Source organism: Saccostrea cucullata, unplaced genomic scaffold (genome assembly GCF_032062105.1).
Source record: "Saccostrea cucullata isolate Sc308-1 unplaced genomic scaffold, CSIRO_AGI_Scuc_v1 ctg11169, whole genome shotgun sequence".
Taxonomy (NCBI): Eukaryota; Metazoa; Mollusca; class Bivalvia; order Ostreida; family Ostreidae; genus Saccostrea; species Saccostrea cuccullata.
Window position 1 is genome coordinate 1 of NW_026923626.1, and position 21,743 is coordinate 21,743.

Below are 21,743 nucleotides of genomic sequence, written 5' to 3' on the forward strand. Positions count from 1 at the left end.
GCCCACTTCCACCTAGGGCACTTCCGGTTAAACCACTTCCGGTTATGACGTCAATTCCGGGCTATCTAGACGGTTTATACTACTCTTGTTTATCGTTACTCAAACTTTGGTTTTTTCTCTCAAAATATAAATGAAACATGCATATCTATACAGAAACTAAAAAATGTATATGTAGGTGCCAGATAATAATGATTTGGGAGAGATATGCGAAGAAAATGGAGGTATCTTAGAAAATACATATGGTATGGGTATGATTACATGTTTCATTTAATTTTTAATATATTAACACACAAATTACACTTATTTAAATCCAGTGAAGTTCACATCTGGGTCATTAAAAAGATTTTTTTTCAATGTTGAGTTCATAAAAGAATATGAAAAAAGTATTTTTTTTCATTATAATTTTATCATGTTTATATTCTACTGTGTTGTCACATGGAAAGTGTTCATTGTCTGAAAGTCTGAATGAATGTGATTTAAAGGAAGCGACATTGCCCTCTCGATCTGGACAAAAATCAAACCGAGGTTTTAGGAGTGCGGGTGTACTTAAGGAGGAAGACTTTATTTAACGGTGTCTAACACAGAAGGAAGTATGGCACTCGGTTAAATGGAAATAGACTGAAGTCTACTCAAAGTTGACTAGAGGTCAGAGATTACGTCACCTTTCCACACTTTGGGGCAGTTAGTTGACTTATAATCAAAGATTTGTACAGGGTTTTTTTTCGTGTATACATGAATATTATCGATTAAGGTGTGTCCAAGGTGATATTACCCATGGTGACTGTTATATTTATACCGTAACATTATACATTTATTGACTGAGTTCGAGGGCAATATGCGTTTTGTCGGACCCAAGAACCAAACTGTCTACTTGAGGCCGTTAGGCCAATGACAGACAGTTTTGTTCGAGGGTCGACAAAACCCATTTTGTCACATCGAGACAGTCAATAAATGTTTTGTTACACTTTTTTTATATCTTAATATATTATTTTTTGACAAACATGTATCTTGCACTGTCTTCCGTGATGTAAACCTCAGGTCCGTCACTGTTGAATACCAACAAATGCAAATGAGATTAAGCTCCGCCCATTGTGTGACGTACACTGTTAGAAATGTGTTTAGAATCCAAACACTTTTCTAAACACTTTTTTGTCACCTTCTTTTTTATACGTTTAATTCCTAAACATGTTCAATTTCTAAACACATTTGAGAAAGTGTTTAGAATCGAAGCACGTATGTGTTTAGAATCTAAACACTTTCTCATACATGTTTAGAAATTTTACATGTATAGGAATTAAACATATAAAAAAGAAGGTGACAAAAAAGTGTTTAGAAAAGTGTATGGATTCTAAACACATTTCTTAATTATGTGCTTAGAAAATAAATATATCTAGATTTAACACAGATTTAACACATTAAAAAAAGTGTACCTGCAGAAATAATATTAACCTTTGGTAAATTTTGGCACAAAGAGCATAGATAATACACATATTATTGTCAAAATTTTCAAAATATTAATCGATTATATTATTTATCATAAGGCCTCTGAATGTTTATATATGTAAATACCTTACAATTGTGTGATGTATTTAATTTCAACCAATTTCTAAGTTCAATCAGCATGAGATATATTATATTTATAACGCAGACTGGGCAACAAACTATGCATCTTCAAAATTTAACACATTATTTTATTTTAAAAAATAATAAGCTGGCAATTTTAGATTAAAATTTACTGAATCTTTTTTTAATGCTTTATTAAAGGTATTCAAATTAAATTACAAAATGTTTATTTTTTATATATATATAATTTTATTAATTACAGTTTAAATTGGTTGCAGAGTTTTTCATATGTCAGTTACCAAAATATCAAACTTGATTAACTTTCAGCAGTCCTAAAGCACCACATAGCACCACATGATATAATATCACATCAGTAAGTGTAACTGCCCAAAAGTAATCCATTTCAAATGCACAAGGATAATTTAAGGTACATGTATTCAAAACTGTCGAACGTTGCCGAATTAGGAGTAACCCAATGCACTTCATAAGAATACGTTTCTTAGTGTTGATCATGGAACAACAATTTGCACTTGAATATGACGCCGGGTACTTGAAACATGCTGATGAGTTCGATCTGGACTATTCACATAACCTGTATGAAAGAAAGTCAGAATTAAGTGAAAGTACCATACGCTGTCCACTGAAGTTGACATCAATTTTTCACATTGTGTTGAAACTATACTGATATCAAAATGGTTATTTTTAATGAAATTCAATAAAAACTCCTCTCCTACAAGTCTATAACGACACCCAAGTGACTGTTTACATTGCTCATCGTGGTTTAAAATGTAAATCTGTAGAAAAAGAAAACATACCTTTAATATATTGCAGTAAAAAAGGATGCCTTTCAAATGATTTTCGATATTTATTCATGGTTATCATCTGGGTTGTCAATAATTCTCCTTGATACGTCACATAAGCTTTTTGTGATTTGCTTTGTTTCGATGGCCGCTCAAATTAAGGTTCAAATATAAGAGTATTTTGCGTCATTACCGGGAAGATAACTCTGCATTTTACTGCAGAACGTGTTTAATTTCTAAACACGTTTAGATATAAAACATGTTTAGACGTAAGTGTTTAGTTGTTAAACACGTCATGGAAGTGTTTAAATCCTAAACGCAATTTTTACAGTGTAAGCGGTTCAACATCACACTCAGTGGTCAAACATCAATTCTTTTAGCCCGCTCAGTAGAACATTAGAAATATTAAACTTTTTTTCGTATAGATTTGTATAGAAACAATTTTCTAAAAGGTACATGCATAACAAAATATATTTCAAAGACAACTGGAGAATGCCTGTATGTTGATACCTCAATTTGTAGATAGTAAAATTCTGTATTTTTTATGTCATCTTATTGCTTTAAGTTAAAATTATTAAAATATTGATTTCCTTGTCTAGTTGAAATATTTGTGTTATGGTTTTTATGATTTTTATGTTATACTAGTCTTTGGCCAAAAAACTTAGAATTGTGTAGTGTAAATAAGGTGCACTTACGACACAAAGATTTTCTGAGCTCGGGTGGGGGATTATCTCCACTTTCAAGCATTGGTCAATAAACTATCTTTCACTAATTTAAGCCATATTCTTTACTCACCCTGTGTATTTTACCCACCTTCTTACCCTCTATTGTCTTCTCTACAGACAGACAAACCCGCTTTCCAATTTTTTTTTTCCAACAGACAAAAAAATTATTTTCAAGGACAAATGGAGAACAGTGTTGATACCTTTGTAGATTAGTAATAGTCTATACTTTTTTCTTTCATTTTCTTTTATTTTTTTTTTAGTTAAAATTCAAAAGAAAGGGAAAAAAGAAAAGAAAGAAAGAAAAATCATCAAGGGTGACTTAGTAAGGTTTCAGTCAATAGACCGCCATTGTCTTTGAGCTGACTTCTGGTTGTCATGTGAAATGAGAGCCTGTGATAGTCCTAAGCTTGTATTGGACGAGGCAGGCTAATCACCGAGTCGGTCGTGTGAAAAGACATATCAGCTACCGTCAACAACACATAAAGCTGCCTGCACAACTATTAAGATTTTCTAAAGCATCTGTTTGCGCTGATTTTAACACGATTAACTTCAATTTCTGGGTAGCCTGGCGATTACACATGATGACCGCTCTACGGCATGTCGTGACGTTAATGGCTACTAGACTAAAGAACGGTTTATGGCATGTCGTGAAGTTAATGCATTGATAATGCCTCCGCATTTACAAATTAAAACAGCCCCCAGTTGCCCGGTTATATAACGATCACATCTATTAGAATTAAAACATGCGTTTGATAATGAAATTCGGGGATTTGTTGCGAATTAGTTTTGTGTGTCTTTCTAGCTAACAAGCCGTAATTGAGATACGGTTAATTTATTTTCATAACTAGCCAAACGAAATAATCTTTCATTGCACTCCTCCAAACAGCTGGTAAATCCTTCCTGCAAAAGCACTCATTCTGATCATACTCTTAAAAAAAATAATAATAAAATCTCGTCAGGGTAAATGAACTATTTGAAATAAATAAATAAAGATCTACTTGCATCACTTTCACTTTCCGGATGTATATGTATCTGACTTATGATATATATAAATTAAAAATTAAATAAAGCAAATTAATTAATAAATAAGTTATTTATTACTAAATAGTAAATTAATGAAATAATACAGCCAGTTTCTTCGTCTACAGTATTCAAAGTTTCAGAAATAAAGAATTAAAAAAAATGTACATTGAAAAGCTCTGATAAATCTCGCTTTTTTCTAGAACAGTGCATTGCATAAAAAAATGAAGGAATTATTGTTGATTTATTTATTGTTTATACGCGCAGATTTATGAAATAAAATGAGTTTTCAGCATCGGGAATAGTACAAGTATGTATAGTCGTATAGCTATATAATAAAAGTAAATAACACAATATGTTAACGATTTTTTTTATCAACCGTTGCAATAATTTTGCAAATATAAATTTATCATTTGAAGCAATCTATGTATTTGAAGATTCCAAAACTTTACATCTCAAGTTTTACTTTTCAAAGTTAGAGAAAAAATTGGGTTTTGTGTCCGCGTTTTTACTGAAAAAAAAACTTTTTAAAACCTCGCCCTGTTTTTGCGGTGGTCTCCATGCCTTTTAGTTCTATAGATGAAGATTCCTGATAATTTGTCGGTCACTTTAGAAAGTTATTTTCATGCTGTTTAAATAAATCTATATTTCAAAAATAATGTCTATATCTGGCCATGATCGTGTGTTGTGACAAGTTTATTTAGATTTAAAGCCGTGCAAAGCGGGACTGAAATTAACACAGAAATCTTCTTTTTCTGACTCCGTGTCCTGATTTTTATGGAGATATTATCACACACCATCAAAGAATGGCCATCGACAGTCCAAACGTACCCTTCGCATAGATCTAGGATACGAATAAATAAATTGTTAGTCTAATAGCAATGTAAGGATAATTAGATGTGGTCGAAGTAGACTTTCGGGGTTTTATTTATAAGCATATAATGCGTATTGAAGGATGAGGATTTTATATTACATATTTATTTTGAATTTTCAACAAACGAAAAAAAAAATCAATTAAAAGTAGAATTAGGTACTCGGTATCTTGTGATGCCGTATGATTATCCTTATTAAAGATTGCTTCTTATTCAGACTTCATAAAAATTAACCAGTTTAACAAAAGCCAGTAAAATAGTAAAATGTTATCGCAAAACATGATAATGAAGTGACATAAAATGTCTCTCCCGAAATGACAAAGTAAAGTATCACTTATAAAAAAAGAAGTTAGTTAAGGAATGAATTTTGAAGTAGCTACCCAAATCATACGGTATAATCTGGATTGGAACATTTAGTTACTGCTTTACGCGGTTTATAAAATAGCGGGTTATACCGTAAAACTTATAGGTAGCTATTATGTTTATTCATAATCACTTAACGTTCTACTACTGAGCGTAGAAAAAGACACTTTCTTCTCGAATATAACAATAAATTATGTAATATTTTAAATGGTAATGTTAAGTTGATTGATGCATTTTTTAACGCAGGTTTTTGTGACTTGGGCAACCTAATATATAAACTAATATTTCAGTCAAAAAGTGTGTTATAAACAAAATCAAATTGTTAAATTATCAATTATGAAAAAGTGATAAAGAAATGTAATTATGTTGAAGAGATTAACGCATGAATCTGTAAAAATAAAATAATAAATAAATAAATTAATAAATAAATTAAGAGACTGAACTCGCTACAATTTTCCCGAAATATTCATTTGTGTTCTAGTTCAATTTGAAAATGTTATTGAGAGGAACGTTTAAAATGATGTACAGTTTTTATTATTAATCCTTAATTTAGTTTGATTAAATAAGAAATTTAAGCAATACAACACATTAACAATTAATGCTAAAAGTACAAAAAGATCTCTTTTAAACTTTTACCAACTGTGCAAAAAAAAAAAACAGTAGTAATTAATACCAATTAAATGATTTTAAAATATACACTTATTATTGAACATACTATAAATGAATGGATATAAATGTTTGATCCTTGATTGACTTCTCCATGAAAATTAACAAATAATAATACGTGAAGTACAAAGAGAGTACATATGAATTGATACATTAATAAGAGCAGATTTAGAACCCTGTTGTATATTTTCAACGCTAGTGATTTCAAATACTAGCTTTTCTTTATTTATTTAATCAATTGTTTGTTGTCTTTCCTTCTTTATTGGCCTTGAAGGGTCCAAGCTACAAACACCTTTAAGATGCCCAAAGGTCCATTTCGATTTTCAGATATAAGTGAATTAGATTATGGCCAGTACATAAATCTGACCGTATGGTCATAAAACGAAAGAAATGTCCTATTTCACAAATTGTTCCGTGCCCTTTGAAGTGCAGGGCCGATATCGCTAATCTTCTATGCGGATTAAGACCCCGGTTGGACAAATGGCCGAATGGAGTGGCTATCAGCAAATATAATCATCGTTTAACGACAGAGGAAACTTTTTTGAGATGCTCACAAAAACTTTTTCAAGATGGCCGTTGGACTTGACCAATGGTCGACAATGATCGCGTTCATACGAGGCATGTGTAGAAAATACACGGATCCTAAACATGTCAAACGCTGCAGTGATTCTGATTGACTTCGATGATTGAGTTATCAATTTATATTGAGCTGGTCAGTTGAGCGTTTTACTGCATTTTTTCTTTCTACATCGGATACCCGGTAAAAAGCCGGGGAGATACTATATATAATTCATAAATCGTGTTATGGTGTGTTTGTTTGCAGTGAAGAAAAAGAGAGGCAGAAGTCAAAATTACTGTTTATGTCTATAAGACCATGTAATTAAAAACTTAAAGATGTACGTTAGGGAGGATCGAAATACAAAAAATCTGGAAGAACAGAACACATGTTGATTAATTTGTATAATGTGTTTAAATATTGAGAAAACGTCTAAATCGATAGCTGAATGTATTTTATGGATTTAAAACATATTTTTAAGTTATTTCACGAAATAAAAGTTTAACTGTTATACACCAGTTTTATATCAATTCGTTTTTAAGACTTGATAATGCGCCGATAGCTATGGCAATTGAAAAAAAATTAAAACGCTATTCTTTGGGTGTTACTTTACATATCTTCTAGTAACATTTAAGGAATGAAATGGGTGCATTTTGTGGTAGATTTCTTGGACGAAAAATCTTGATATTGTAACATGAAACCCGGTTAAGGATTTTCCACGCTAGATGATTTTTTGGAGAGAAAGTCTTCCGCATCACTGGAAAAAAGCAGACCAACAAACAATATGCACGTACTTTAATTTTCTTAACAAACCGTTTTCTGCAATATTTATCCATATTTCATTTTATTTTTATATATATACCCATATATATACCCCTGGTATTAGTGTTAAATTGTTCTCTCAGTTCTATGTACACTTCAAACTACAGATGTCTTTTAAAATGTTCATCTCCTGATTTATATTTAGTCATAAAAATTAAAATCAAGTCTTATATCTGATTATGATTATATACAGTTGTATATCTACATGTAAATCAATTCTTGAATAGCAGTGTTGCTAGATCCATATATATTATCATAACATATATACATACAGTAGCAGTGTTGCTAGAAATCAACTCTGTACCAACAATGGTGCGCGGGAAATAACTGCGATATGTAGTCAAGCAAACCTGCACACTCCAATACAAAGAACTGAAAATTATTATTGACTAATTAAATTGCGTGATACAAGAACAAAACACAAAACTGTAATTACCCAAATAAATAGTTACATGCGGGCAGTAAAGAAAAAAATATTTACATACAAACATAATACAAAGTATTGCAATAAAATTTGAAATTGTGTTGTTGAAAGTAACATTATAAATTTGTTCTAACATCTTACGGGCCGGTCGGTAAGCAGAGTTTTGATATTTCATCATGTTAATACAGACAAAAAATGTACAAATTTAATCCTTAAGTTCAGATCACCAACACCATTTATAATATATAACAATTTGGACCATAATAAAATGCAGCATTGCACATGTTTGGAAGGATTGAATAAATAAATCAAATATTCATGTCTTACATTATTTTTTTATTTTATCTAAAGTCATTTTGAAGAAAAAAAAAAAAGACACGAAGAAAGGTAGCTTCATAACACTGTACTTTATCGCCATGCTCCAACAAAAGGCGCGCGGTTTTATAACTGCCAGAGCGTAATCTGTGCTCATCGAAATCACATTAAAGTAAGAAGAAAAGGAATCGCCGGTCATTTTGACAAGGCAAAATGTAATAAAAATGAAAAGGCTAAATTATTGTGAAGTCGTTTAAAAATTGATGAACGTAAAATCGATCTCCCGTTTAAGATAATTTTGTGCTCGTAAAACGTGATCTTTGATTCACCCTTGTAAATCTCTGATATTATCGTTGTGTCGGGACTATCGCAAGAACAAAGTGAGACTTCAATGGATTACAGGATTAAATCCGAATTATCTCTGTCTACAGTTGCGGGGAACAGTGCATAGCACGTGTCCTGGCATTGCTGATGGCATTTCAAAAGGAGTTCCAGAAAATAGTGGCTTGCTTGTCGTGCAGACATGAGAACAATTTTCAAAATAATGAAGATTTAACCATGTGAGGGACACGCTCGAGAGACTTGGACTAACGGCCGCGCGGAATACGGGCGGGAGGATAAAAATTCCAAAATCACATACGTGTGTTAATTGTTAAACACGACGGTTACAAGTTTACAAAAAAAATATTTTTTTTTAAAATCTACTACACAGTAAGAATTTACATAATAATCTTATGATCATTCAAAATTTAACACTCATCATGCTGTATAATATAAGTAAGGTCACCCAGACCTTCTCTACATGTATACAGATTTAAAAATGTGTGCAGAAGAGTATTAAAATATAAAGTACTATCATTTTAGATAAAACCAGTATCCAACTACAGATTTTATTTTGACAATGCTTACTGGTTTAAAGAAGTAAATATATAATTCCGTATTTTTGTCTTGATCGATCGTTTCATATTTTAAAAATATTCCTTTTTTATTTTAATTGAACATTAGACATACGCGCCTTTCAAATGAATACATTTTTTAGTTCTTTTTACAAACATTACGTATTCACAAAGATTATCTACCTGCAACGCTCTCTAAGTCAAAGTAAGTATGCAAAGCTAAAAAAACCCAGACGCACCGGAGTTTTTTCTGATGGCCTGTCACTTGCTACTGTTACTGATTCGATCGAGGCTGGGTCTTATATATTTACTCGGTATATCACCTGATAAGCCTATTCGGAATTAATCGAACTCGTGGATTTTGTGGAGCGCACTGTCACCTTCCGTTATTCATCTGTTTTTACTGTGCATTTGTTTGTTGTTTAACGTTTCTGGTGGATGGCTGCAAATTTAAACCTTTACTTGGCATTGGGACTTTACGTGCCACCACCTACTGCGATACAGGACCTTGATTTATACGATCTCTATATCCCGCAATAAATTCGAACTCGGGACGTAAAGATCAGCCTCTTATACTCTGCGTCGCTACAGTACACGCTCTATCCACTGCGCCACACGCTCTATCCACTGCACCACACGCTCTATCCACTGCGCCACACGCTCTATCCACTGCTCCACACACTCTATCCACTGCACCACACATTCTATCCACTGCGTCACACACTTTATCTACTGCAGCACACACTCTCTCCACTGCAGCACACACTCTATCCACTGCACCAAACACCCTATCCACTGCGCCACACGCTGTCTCTACTGCGCCATACGATGTATCCACTGCGCCACACGCTCTATCCACTGCACCACACACTCTATCCACTGCGCCACACACTTTATCTACTGCGCCACATGCTCTATATCTACTGCGCCACACGCTTTATCCACTGCGCCACACACTTTATCTACTGCGCCACACGCTCTCTCTACTGCGCCACACACTCTATGCACTGCACCAGACACTCTATCCACTGCGCCACATGCTATCTCTACTGCGCCACACACTCTATCCACTGCACCACACGCTCTCTCCACTGCGCCACACGCTCTATCTACTGCGCCAAACGCTCTATCCACTGCGCCACACACGCTCTCTCTATACTGCGCCACACACTCTATCTACTGCGCTACACACTCTCTCCACTGAGCCACACGCTCTCTCCACTAAGCCATGCACTCTCTCCATTGCGCCACACTCTATCTACTGCGCCACACTCTCTATCCACTGCACCACACTCTATCTACTGCGTCACACACTCTCTATTCACTGCGCCACGTTCCCTTATCCACTGCACCACACGCTGTATCCACTGCGCCACCTGCTATCTCTACTGCGCCACATACTTTATCCACTGCACCACACGCTCTATCCACTGCACCACACGCTCTATCCACTGCGCCACACACTTTATCTACTGCGCCACACGCTCTCTCCACTGCGCCACACACTCTATCTACTGCGCCACACGCTCTCTCTACTGTGCCACAAAATATTTCCACCGGAAGGAACGAACTTGTTAAGATTACTCGTTTATTTCTTATCTTCTTCATCGGGGGAAAAGAACTTGTTAACTTGAAGGTTACTCGTTTATTTCTTATCGTCTTCTACAAATTTCAAACAACTGGACATGTAACGCTAACCAGGTGGTAGTGATTTACTCTCATGATCGAAAGGCCATGAAGTTGTAGTAGAAGTGGTAGTGATTTACTTCATGATCGAAAGGCCATGAAGTTGTAGTGGAAGTGGTAGTGATTTACTTCATGATCGAAAGGCCATGAAGTTGTAGTGGAAGTGGTAGTGATTAACTTCATGATCGAAAGGCCATGAAGTTGTAGTGGAAGTGGTAGTGATTTACTTCATGATCGAAAGTCCTTTTACTATGTCAGATTTAGTAGACCTATATTAAGGTTAGAAGATACTTCTTCCGTTGACCCTGGATATCAAATCCAGGACAGTGGTTCTTTTAATTCAATATCGAGTCAAATTTATCTGTTTTTATTTCAGATGATATATTTTGTACTATATTATGTGATGAAATGTGAGGACACATTTTTCTCAAATAGAAGGAGAATGTCACAGGGTAAATTATAACTAATTAATTAATATTAACAATTATCATTCATATCATTTTCATATATTTTTAATTATGAAATTGCAGCTTTTAAATAATGATAGTTCAGTGCTTTTGTTGACATTTTGTGTCCCCTGTATTTTCTGCAATTTTTTCTATTTAGAATTCCCGTGGTATCCTTCATGCAAGTTGCAATTGATAGAACAGCCTTTGGAACAGCTTAATCCGGAAAAGAAAATAGTGCACAATTATAACAGATAAAATTAATCAAAGTTTTATTTATTTTTCAATTTCAAATAATATTCTAAATTTTTGCAACAAAGAAATACAAATGAATCGTATATAAAACAGTTTTTTTTTAGATTTGCTTAAAAATAACGGCACACAGTCCCTGTGTTCATACGCCAGACAGGCTTCAAATTGGTGATTAGGTCTTGTAAGTTATGTGTAATGATCACTTGTAATTTTATAATGCTTTTTATTAGGGTCAAACAAAGTAGATGTAAATATTCATAATTGAATTTAAAAAAACATATACAACCCCCTCTATCTGTGTTTATGGTGGGGGGCTAATTCAATGCAGTATATGTAAATATGGAGGAAGTAACTGCTATATCTGCAATGACAAGGAACCAAAAGGAATAAAAGTCAATGGCAGAAGACACGTCGTTCCAGCTTATTTCCTCATCCATTGCCTCCTCCGCCTTTTCTTTGTCCTCCGTAACCGGAAGGTCTATTACCTGCACACGTCCTGAGCATGCGCAGCCCGAGCCCGATCTTTGACCTGCACACCGCAGACGACGCTCCAGCCTTACAAGACCTTGGAACACCTTCCCAATTTTCCTTTCTGACTTCCTGTGGTTAATTCGTAATTGTACTGACGTAATGACGATAATCATGGCGCCAAACAGAAGCTTGATGACGAGGTACATAGCCATGTACGAGACACTGTCAGAATTAACTGGAAGGTTTGAACTGATAATAGTTAGAAACACGACGAAGGTCAGAAAAATCGTGACAGCGTAACCCATTTTTTCTCCGGCATCAGCTGGGATAATGAATACCATTGGACTGAGAATACCCAGAAAGATTATAGGAAGAAACACATTCATGATATAATACAAAGATTTACGCCGGAGATGAATTATAAATGCAATGGTGGGTTCAAAGTTTGAATCTTCATTTACCGCATCTGTTGACGTCACTTCCCATACAGTGTTTTCCACATATTCCTTAAACCCAATCTTATCATCAGCAAAGGTTAGATTTATCTCCCACTGCGTGTAGCTCCACGACTTGAACTGGATTTTACATGTTTGTGAGTCGAATGGATAAAATGAGACATCGAGCTCACACTTGGATTCAAACACCATGTACGGATACCAAGACACCGATCCATCGCTGTCCACGAAAAGATAATAGAAATCGCCACCTAGAGGTTGGAAGGTTGTGAAGCCATTACTCAACACAATGTCTGGTATCCATAAATCTTTCTGAATGAGAACAGAAAATTTACTTTCGATATTCACTATTATGCAGGTAAAGTACTAAGTAGTCTGTAGTTGTAAACCTAGTTGAGTTAGATTTGGGCATTTTTCCATTTAGAGGAAATCAATGAAAGAACTCGTTAATTTCATTTTTAAAGTTCAAACGTTAACGCTATAAGGTTTCAGTTTCTGACCATTTTATACTTAGAACGAAACGTGTACAGGTGACTCTCGATGGCTCGAACTCCGATCTCTCGAAGTTCTCTATCTCTCGAAGTGAACCTCCGGTCCCATTTTTTTCCTCTATATAACTAAGCAAATTTATTATGCATCTCTCATTATGGAAAATTTACACATATATTGAATTTTACTCTCTATCTCTCGAAGTTTTGATTGTGCGTGTTTACACGACAATCAAGCGTAAAATTGATACAGCCTGGATCGACTTACTTGGAAATAGTGAACGCCTTGGACTGGCTAGAGGTGTTAATTGGGTGTTTACATAGATGACACTACACCTGTGGATTGTCCGTGTGTTGATATGATTTTTAATTTGCAAAATATAAAACACACATTTTTTGAAAAATTTATATCAAGTTCCTATAATGTGACTTTCTGAAAAATCTACATAATCTCAGTACGGCAAATATTGAACAAGGACTAAAATAGAGAAAAATCTGGTGAACACTGGTGAAGGACCCGATCAAGCCGCGGAATAGTCAAACCGACAATTGCTATTTGGGTTTTATGTTATCATAAAATAGGAACAAATAAATATTCAAACTGTAGGAATGCATTTTATTTATTCGAATCGAAATACGATCATTGTTGTTGATATCAAGTAAATTACCTGTAAAATACGATTGAAAACTTAATGTCTTTATTTCATATTTCGTATCTATAAAATTTTAAATGTCGGATTTTAAATAAAGTCGGTCCCACTCGAGAGATGGTCACCTGCAGTAAAAATTTTCATTTTGGAAAATTTATAATAAAATTTCGTTCATTTTTAATTTGCAAAATATAAAACACACAGAAATTATATCAGAATCCTAAAAAATCTTGGAAAACAGCTTTGCAGAAATTGTATATCAATATTTTTCGCAAATTTGCATAAAACACTTGGTGCTTTCATTTAAAACTACCTTGGAAAACAGCAAAAAATTTTTAAAATTTGCAGAAAACATGCGTATTTAACTACCTTCAGCAAAGAATTAAAATATGAAACATAAAACATGTTTTTTGATCTCCAGAAACAGAGCTTTCATTATGTATTTGCACATTTTGGATCAGAGGTTGTGCTCAATATGAAATATTTAAAAAATGCTACAACTTTAGGTCCTTTTCAAATGAATTTACAGAATAGGAGGAAAATGACGCATTTTATGACGTCATAATGCATTCGCGAGACGGAAAATTACGTCAGGATTATTAGAAACATAGGCACCAACACTCCAAGTGATAAGTACTGCATTTGCAACCTAAACTGAGCAGTTTTGATTTTTCGGAAATTCTCAAGGCCAAATAAGGCCCAACATAGCTCTTGCTCTTTAATTGTAAAAAATAACAAACAAAATAAAAACTGTACTAATCTAACCCCTTTTCGCAAAATTTCCAACACGCCAAAAAAAAAACCCCGGATATACGGTATGTCTATAGAATATGTTTTTATTTAGACTTCTTTACTTAACCTGAGAAACTTACCTGACTAAAATGCATCCAAAAAATCCCTGTCTCCGTTGAATTCCACGTCAACATGGCGTCCGTCCACGTGACTTCAAGGTATGCTGTGGTAACCATTTTCTGGGCGACATCGTTGACGTCATTAATACCAGCTAACCACATGCTGACTTGTATGGGGAGGCTCTTACTCTGATCCCAGATAGGTCTGATCTTGCTGGAGTAGTTAGCCAGTAATCTGTTGGTCAGGGCTTGGTAGTCCTCTATCGTGGGAGAGAGGTGAGTACAGTGTACCGTCAATATCACGGTGGAGAGTAGAAGAAAAACTGTGGCCATTTTCTTTCCAGTGTTAAAACACATGGCCCTGGTGATGTGTTCACTGCATAAAATCATTTAAACATCCGTATTTATACCTGCTCTAATTACATCGTAATTAAAACCTTCATATATTTTTTTTTCTCGGAAGGAGTTTCATTGTTTCGTCTCTAAAATGTACTCTTATATTAAATAAACACTTATTCACTAATTTACAAATTTATCGAGCTCCTGAATCAACCAATACAAATCAAATTCATTAAATGTACTTGTCCGCTGTTAATTGCTTATGTTTACGCTCGGAGCTTACAAATGGTCTGATGGACACAAAGAAGAAAGCTGCTGGTGGTTAGGCCTAAATAACAGGAGTGCCTGTGAACTTTTTAAAAATTGTCAAATAAAACTAAAATGTATGTCTTGTTTTTAATATCAACAGAGTTCAGTCATAAAATAAAACAACATTAAATTGCTCTGATTTTTTATTGTATAATTAACAGAATGGCTTAACTTACAAGTTCAATATATTATAGTGATTGTTGAATGAATGACAAGAGCATGTGCCAAAAAATAGATAATGATGAAAATAAACACAATCAACATATTAAACAAGTTCTAATTGTTACGTGGACCATTACAGACGTTCCACAAACGGGAGTATACACCAAAATGGTATTCAAATCAATTTCACAGTTGGTTCAGTAGAAAAACACAGCGAATGTAAATGTTCTCGAATAAACAGTGAAATATTATACAATTGTGGACTTCAGTGTAGGTCGATATGTGGTTAGAAGGCCTCGCAGGCTCGGTCCCTATCACTTTCTGTGTCCTCGGTCAATATCAATTGCTATGAGTCCCTTTAACCACGTATTCACCGTTCACTGAAGTCTATAATAGTTATTTTATATAATCATAAGTGAATACACTGACACAGTTGTAACTAATCAGACTTGGCTGTCATTACGTCACAAGGGCGTGTCGTGCGATATCATTTTCCGCCGACGCACTTAAATCGCGTCGATATCATAAAAGGAGGAATATCACGTCCTTTTGGCAAATGAAAATTACGAAAATAATCCTCTTATATAATATTTCATTTTAATTTACCTCAACAGACAAGGTATCATTTGAGAAAAATAAAAGATGAATTTTGACTTTTGTCAAATGGTTAAATTGCACAACAATGCTTAAAAAGTTGAAAAGTTACAACAATGAGGTGTAAATCGGACCTGGCTTTCTTCAACGTCCAACAATATTACAAAAAATTAAAAATCATCGAAAATTTCAAAATCCATTATTAACATTGAAGTTAACATTAAAACGCTCTGCTCTTCTACACTTTAAACAACCATTTCGCACGAGGAATTACTAGCAATAACATTGATGGAAAGTCGTAATATGTAGACGTGTTGTATATGTGGAATAATTGAAACAACGAGACAATTCAATTGGAATAATTCGCTATCAAGACTCTAAAAATCTTAAAGATAAAATAATTTGTGTTATAATGGTTGTTAATTATCGCAGGTAGACAAGAATCCTACTGTGTGAACATAATTATACAGTAAATAAACAAAATCTATATAAAAATTATTTAGTTTGGGTCACGCCTCCATAGAAATGGAGGATGGTAGCTGCATTTTCACACAGAATTCCTCATAGACCGCCAACTGCTTAATTACTGCCTACTGCTCATAGATGAATTACCTGTTTTGTATAATTTTCCATTTGTATTGTATAATTTTCCATTTGTATTGTCTAATTTATCATTTGTTTTGTATAATTTTTCATTTGTTTTGTTTAATTTTTCATTCGTATTGTATATTTTTTATTTGCATTGTATACATGTCCATTTGCATTCTATAATTTTCCATTTGCATTGTAAAAATCATTTGGATTGTATAAATTTTCATTTGCTTCATCTATCTTCCATTTACATTATGTAATTTCTTGTTTGAATTTGTATAATTTCTTATTTGTATTGTGTAATTTTTCATCTTTATAGTATCCGAGTGATTGTTTCTTTTTTTTCCCGTTACGAAGGATTTCATTGGTTTTCGCAATTGTTTTGTCATTTTTTGTAGTAAAGAGTTCAAAGCAGTAAGTTAACTTAGCCCCCTCCACATGTATTTCCTTGGAGGCTAAGGAACCTCTCTGGGCTGGGGAGGGGGTTGGAGAAAAGGAGAAAATCTGACCAACCCGGAAAACGTAATGACATGACTTCTGAGGGGGGTTGGCTGAGGTACTACCAGTCAAATTCAAATTATTTATTTTTCTCAGACAACATTTCTAATGACAATATTATTAAATTGACAATTCAACAATCCCACCTCATATATACCACATATAAAAATATATATAAATGTACACAAATATATGATAAGGATTCCGGTTTGCTTTTCAAGAGCACCCGGAACGTTAACATCTCGCTCATTTTCTACACGATTTAGGCTAAATCTTGACCAATGAAATCCTACATACCGTTATAACATGTATAAATTAAATATCATCATATACGTTATATAAATGAAAGAAAAATCGATTACAGTACGAATGAAAAAATGTACTATACAAATGGAAAATTAAGGAATACAAATAAAAATCATAGAATACATTAAATGAAAAATAATACAATACAAATGGAAAGTTATATAATATAAATATAAACAATACATACAAATAGAAAAGATACAGAAACGTCTGACATGCCATGCATAGTATAATTTCTTTGTTTGCATTGTAATTTTTTATTTGCTTTTGATAATATTTTCATTTATATTGTATCCGAGGATTGTTCATTTATTTATTACGAAGAACTTCATTGGTCAAGATTTAGCTCATTGACTCAAGCCACGATTCAGTGTTCGCAATAGCTGTCTCCCAGTATTAGAGATAATCGTAAATATTGGCCCTGGTCTGCGACAATTTGCAAGATGTTCTGTGTGCTCTTGAAAAGCAAACTGGGTTCCTATATTAGACGACAGCAATTTAGGTAAAAAGATTGCGAATAAATAATCTGTCCTTGAAAATGAGAAAATATTGCAAATAAATAATCTGTACTTTAAAAATGAGATGATAATTATCTGATCCCCCTGAAGAAATAGAGTTTTGGGGTTTTTGGTACATTGTCTTTTTCATTCTTGTATCTGGTCTGTTCTTGTAGGACATAAATATGCTCTCCTGCAAGAGCATGGAAATGAATAGAACTTAAGCTCACCGTATTCAACGTTCTTCAATGGGATTTGAACCTGCGATATAAAATTAGCCACTCCAAAGCAAAATGCTTTAGAACCACTGCAATTCTCATGGCCCTCAAAAAAGTATATTGAATGTCTATAAGCACTGGAGGCTGATGGAAGGTTTGAAAAATATACTCGGATGTCTGGTGTTTGCGTACTTGAGAATCTTTTTTATTTATATATGTAATTTTCCATTAAATTTTAGAATGTATTTTCAAATGTGCTGTCTGAAAAAAAAATGTTTACCTACCTACCAAACCAGCTTGAGAATTTAGGTACGGGTTAGGGGAAACAAAGATATTTCTGATTCTGACCTTATCTTTAATACATGTATTTTATATTCTTCTTCAAACTTCAAACAACCAGACATGTAAAGGAAGCCTAGCTAGTGGTATGGTTTTACTTTATGATCGGAAGACCAAGATTCGATTCCAGTTCGCTGCACTGCGTTAAACCTAGGATGACATGGCAATATATTTTGGTTTATTTAAAAATAAATATTTTGAGTGATTAAAGGATAAAAGTTATAAGCATTGCATTTTTATTCATTATTGATATACTCCCTCTATCTGTGTAAATGGGGGGGGGCTAATTCAGTGCAGTATATGTAAATATGGAGGAAGTAACTGCTATATCTGCAATGACAAGGAACCAAAAGGAATAAAAGTCAATGGCAGAAGACACGTCGTTCCAGCTTATATCCTCCTCCATTGCCTCCTCCGCCTTTCCTTTGTCCTCCATAACCGGGAGGTCGATTCCCTGCACACGTCCTGAGCATGCGCAGCCAGAGCCTGATCTTTGACCTGCACACCGCAGACGACGCTCCAGCCTTACCAGACCTTGGAACACCTTCCCGATTTCCCTTTCTGACTTCCTGTGATTGATTCGTAATTGTACTGACGTAATGACGATAATGATGGCGCCAAACATAAGCTTGATGACGAGGTACATAGCCATGTACGAGACACTGTCAGAATTAACTGGAAGGTTCGAACTGACAATAGTTAAAAACACGACGAATGTCAGAAATATCGTGACAGCGTAACCCATTTTTTCTCCGGCATCAGCCGGGATAATGAATACCATGGGACTGAGAATACCCAGAAAGATTATAGGAAGAAACACATTCATGATATAATACAAAGATTTACGCCGGAGATGAATTATAAATGCAATGGTGGGTTCACTGTCTGAATCTTCATTTACTGCATCTGTTGACGTCAGTTCCCATACAGTGTTTTCCACAAATTCGGTAAAGCCAATCTTATCTCCAGCAATGGTAAGATTTACCTCCCACTGACTATAGCTCCAGGTCTTGAACTGTATTTTACATGTTTGTGAGTCAAAGGGATAAAACGAGACATCGAGTTTACACTTGGATTCAAACACCATGTACGGATACCAAGACACCGATCCATCGCTGTCCACGTAAAGATAATAGAAATCACCACCCAGAGGTTTGAAAGCCGTGAAGCCATTACTCAACACCAGGTCTGGTATCCATAAATCTTTCTGAAAGAGAACATAAAATTTTGATATTCAATATTATGCAGATAAACAAGTCTGTAGTTCTACACCTAGGTGAGTTAGTGTTGTAGTTCTACACCTAGGTGAGTTAGTGTTGTAGTTCTACACCTAGGTGAGTTAGTGTTGGCGCATTTTTTTTATTTAGAGGAAATCGATGAAAGAACTCGTGAATTTCAGTTTCAACGTCCAAGCGCTATAGAATTTCAGTTTTTGATCATTATTTAGAACAAAACATGCATATTTATTCTAGTAAAATCAAAGCATCAATATGGAAAATCCAAAGCAGACTATATCATATTTTATATCAGACTTCTTTATTTAATATTAAAAACTAACTTGACAAAACTGCATCCAATAAATCCCAGTTTCCGTTGCATTCCATGTCAACATGTCGTCAGTCCACGTGACGGCCAGGTATGCTGTGGTAACCATCTTCTGTGCGACATCGTTGACGTCATTAATACTAGCTATCCACATACTGACTTGTATAGGGAGGCTCTGACCCTGGTCCCAGATAGGTCTGATCTTGCTGGAGTAGTTAGCCAGTAATCTGTTGTTTAGGGCCTGGTAGTCATCTATCGTGTAGGAGAGGTGAGTACAGTGTACCGTCAATATCACGGTGGAGAGTAGAAGAAAAACTGTGGCCATTTTCTGCCCAGTTTTGAAACACATAGCCCTGGTGATTCGTTCACTGCATAAATTTATTTAAACACCCGTATTTATACCTGCTATAATTACTAAACCTTCATATTTTTCCCGGAGGGACAGTTTCAATGTTCCGTCTCTAAAATGTACTCTTATATTAAATAAACACTTATCCACTAATCTTCAAGCTTCAAATTTATCAAGCTCCAACCAATACAACTCTAATTCATTAAATGTACTTGTCCGCTGTAAATTGCATATTTATGTTTATGCTCGGAGCAAACAAATGGTCTGATGGACACAAAGAAGAAAGACGCTGGTGGTTAGGCCTAAATTACAGAAATGCCAGTGAACTTTTAAAAAAAAAGGTTCAAATAAAACTAAATTGTCTTGTTTTTAATAACAACATAGTTCAGTCAGAAAATAAAGCACTATTCAATTCCTTTGCCTTGAACGTATTGTATACATGTAATTCATACATATTGGTTTGGTTACAAGTTCATACAATTTAGAAAAAAAACATTTGCCTATAAAATATTATAGTGCATGATTGTTGAATAAATAACAACAGTGCCAAAAAGAAAAAAAATAAACCTAATCACCATATTAAATTAGAAGATATACGTCTTACAATATAAAGGACCAACGATTCACATCTTTGATAAACATAGAAAAAAAAGATACCTGGAATATATCTGAATCTCGAACAAACAGTGAAATGTTTTAAATCTTTCATTTCCGAATAATAAAAGATGAGTATTGACTTTTGTCAAATAGTTATAATTACATTGTACAACAATGCTCAAAAAGTTACAAAATGCTTAAAGGGTTGTAATTAAGACCAGGGTTTCTTAAATACCCAAAGAAATTACAAAATAAAAAATAAAAATCACCGAAGTTTTCAAAACATTGAAGTTAACATTGAGCCGTTCTGCTATTCTACTTTAAGGTACTCTGATCCTCGGGTTCTGAAAATCAAGCATTGACTAATTGAAAATGCTCATAAAAATGCCTCTGAATTTTCAAAGTAACAAGTATTCTTCAAACTTAATCTTTCAAGTTAATCATATTATATAGAGAAAATTAGTAAATCTCAAATATATTTTCAGGAATTGCGAATAAAAAAAACATTTGCTATGCATTTTCCAATTCAAATTTGATCAATTAACACATTTTAAAAACAAAAGCCATAGGTATCCAGGCTTTTGAAGAAATTCCACAATTTTTATACATACAATGTACTTTAATTTCTTTTATTTACTTCGTTCATTTTACAATGCAAAGTGTATAAAGATTCTCCTGTCATTGTGAAGTACCATAAATCACTTCTAACTTCATATCATGATAATAAACATTGATATCTTTGGTTAGATTAAAATACACATCAATTTCTTGATATATGTAATTTTAAAATGCTTTTATCATATTTATGGAGTAAAAATCTAACCTATTTATTAGACTTTTCTGAGAACTTTAAAGAACCTTGAAGCACATTGAGAGGTATATAATGATAATTATTGCATGAAAAGATTTTATTTTTAGCTTCATTTTTAGACTTTTTTGAATTATATTATGAATTAAAGAGTTGTCCTTCCTGGATGAGGATCGGAGTACCTTAAACAACCATTTCGCACTATGAATTACTAGTTATTTAAATTGATTGAAAGTCGTAATATGTAGACATATTGTACATGTAGAATAA

The 21,743-nt window shown here is 33.9% G+C and overlaps 2 protein-coding genes across 2 annotated transcripts; both read right to left on the reverse strand.

Annotated features, from left to right (window-relative positions):
* Nucleotides 1-11,720: 11,720 nt before the first annotated feature.
* On the reverse strand, nt 11,721-14,654 carry LOC134264496 (neuronal acetylcholine receptor subunit beta-3-like). Its single transcript, XM_062746786.1, has 3 exons — nt 14,343-14,654; nt 12,391-12,644; nt 11,721-12,222 (listed from the first exon to the last, which is right to left on the reverse strand). Exons 1-3 carry the CDS (start codon nt 14,652-14,654, stop codon nt 11,721-11,723), a joined length of 1,068 nt encoding a protein of 355 aa, XP_062602770.1.
* Nucleotides 14,655-18,434: 3,780 nt separating this feature from the next.
* On the reverse strand, nt 18,435-20,044 carry LOC134264497 (neuronal acetylcholine receptor subunit alpha-7-like). The gene is made up of 2 exons (XM_062746788.1): nt 19,733-20,044; nt 18,435-19,381 (listed from the first exon to the last, which is right to left on the reverse strand). The coding sequence occupies exons 1-2, from the start codon at nt 20,042-20,044 to the stop codon at nt 18,458-18,460; spliced, it is 1,236 nt and encodes a 411-aa protein (XP_062602772.1). The 3' UTR covers nt 18,435-18,457.
* Nucleotides 20,045-21,743: the final 1,699 nt, after the last annotated feature.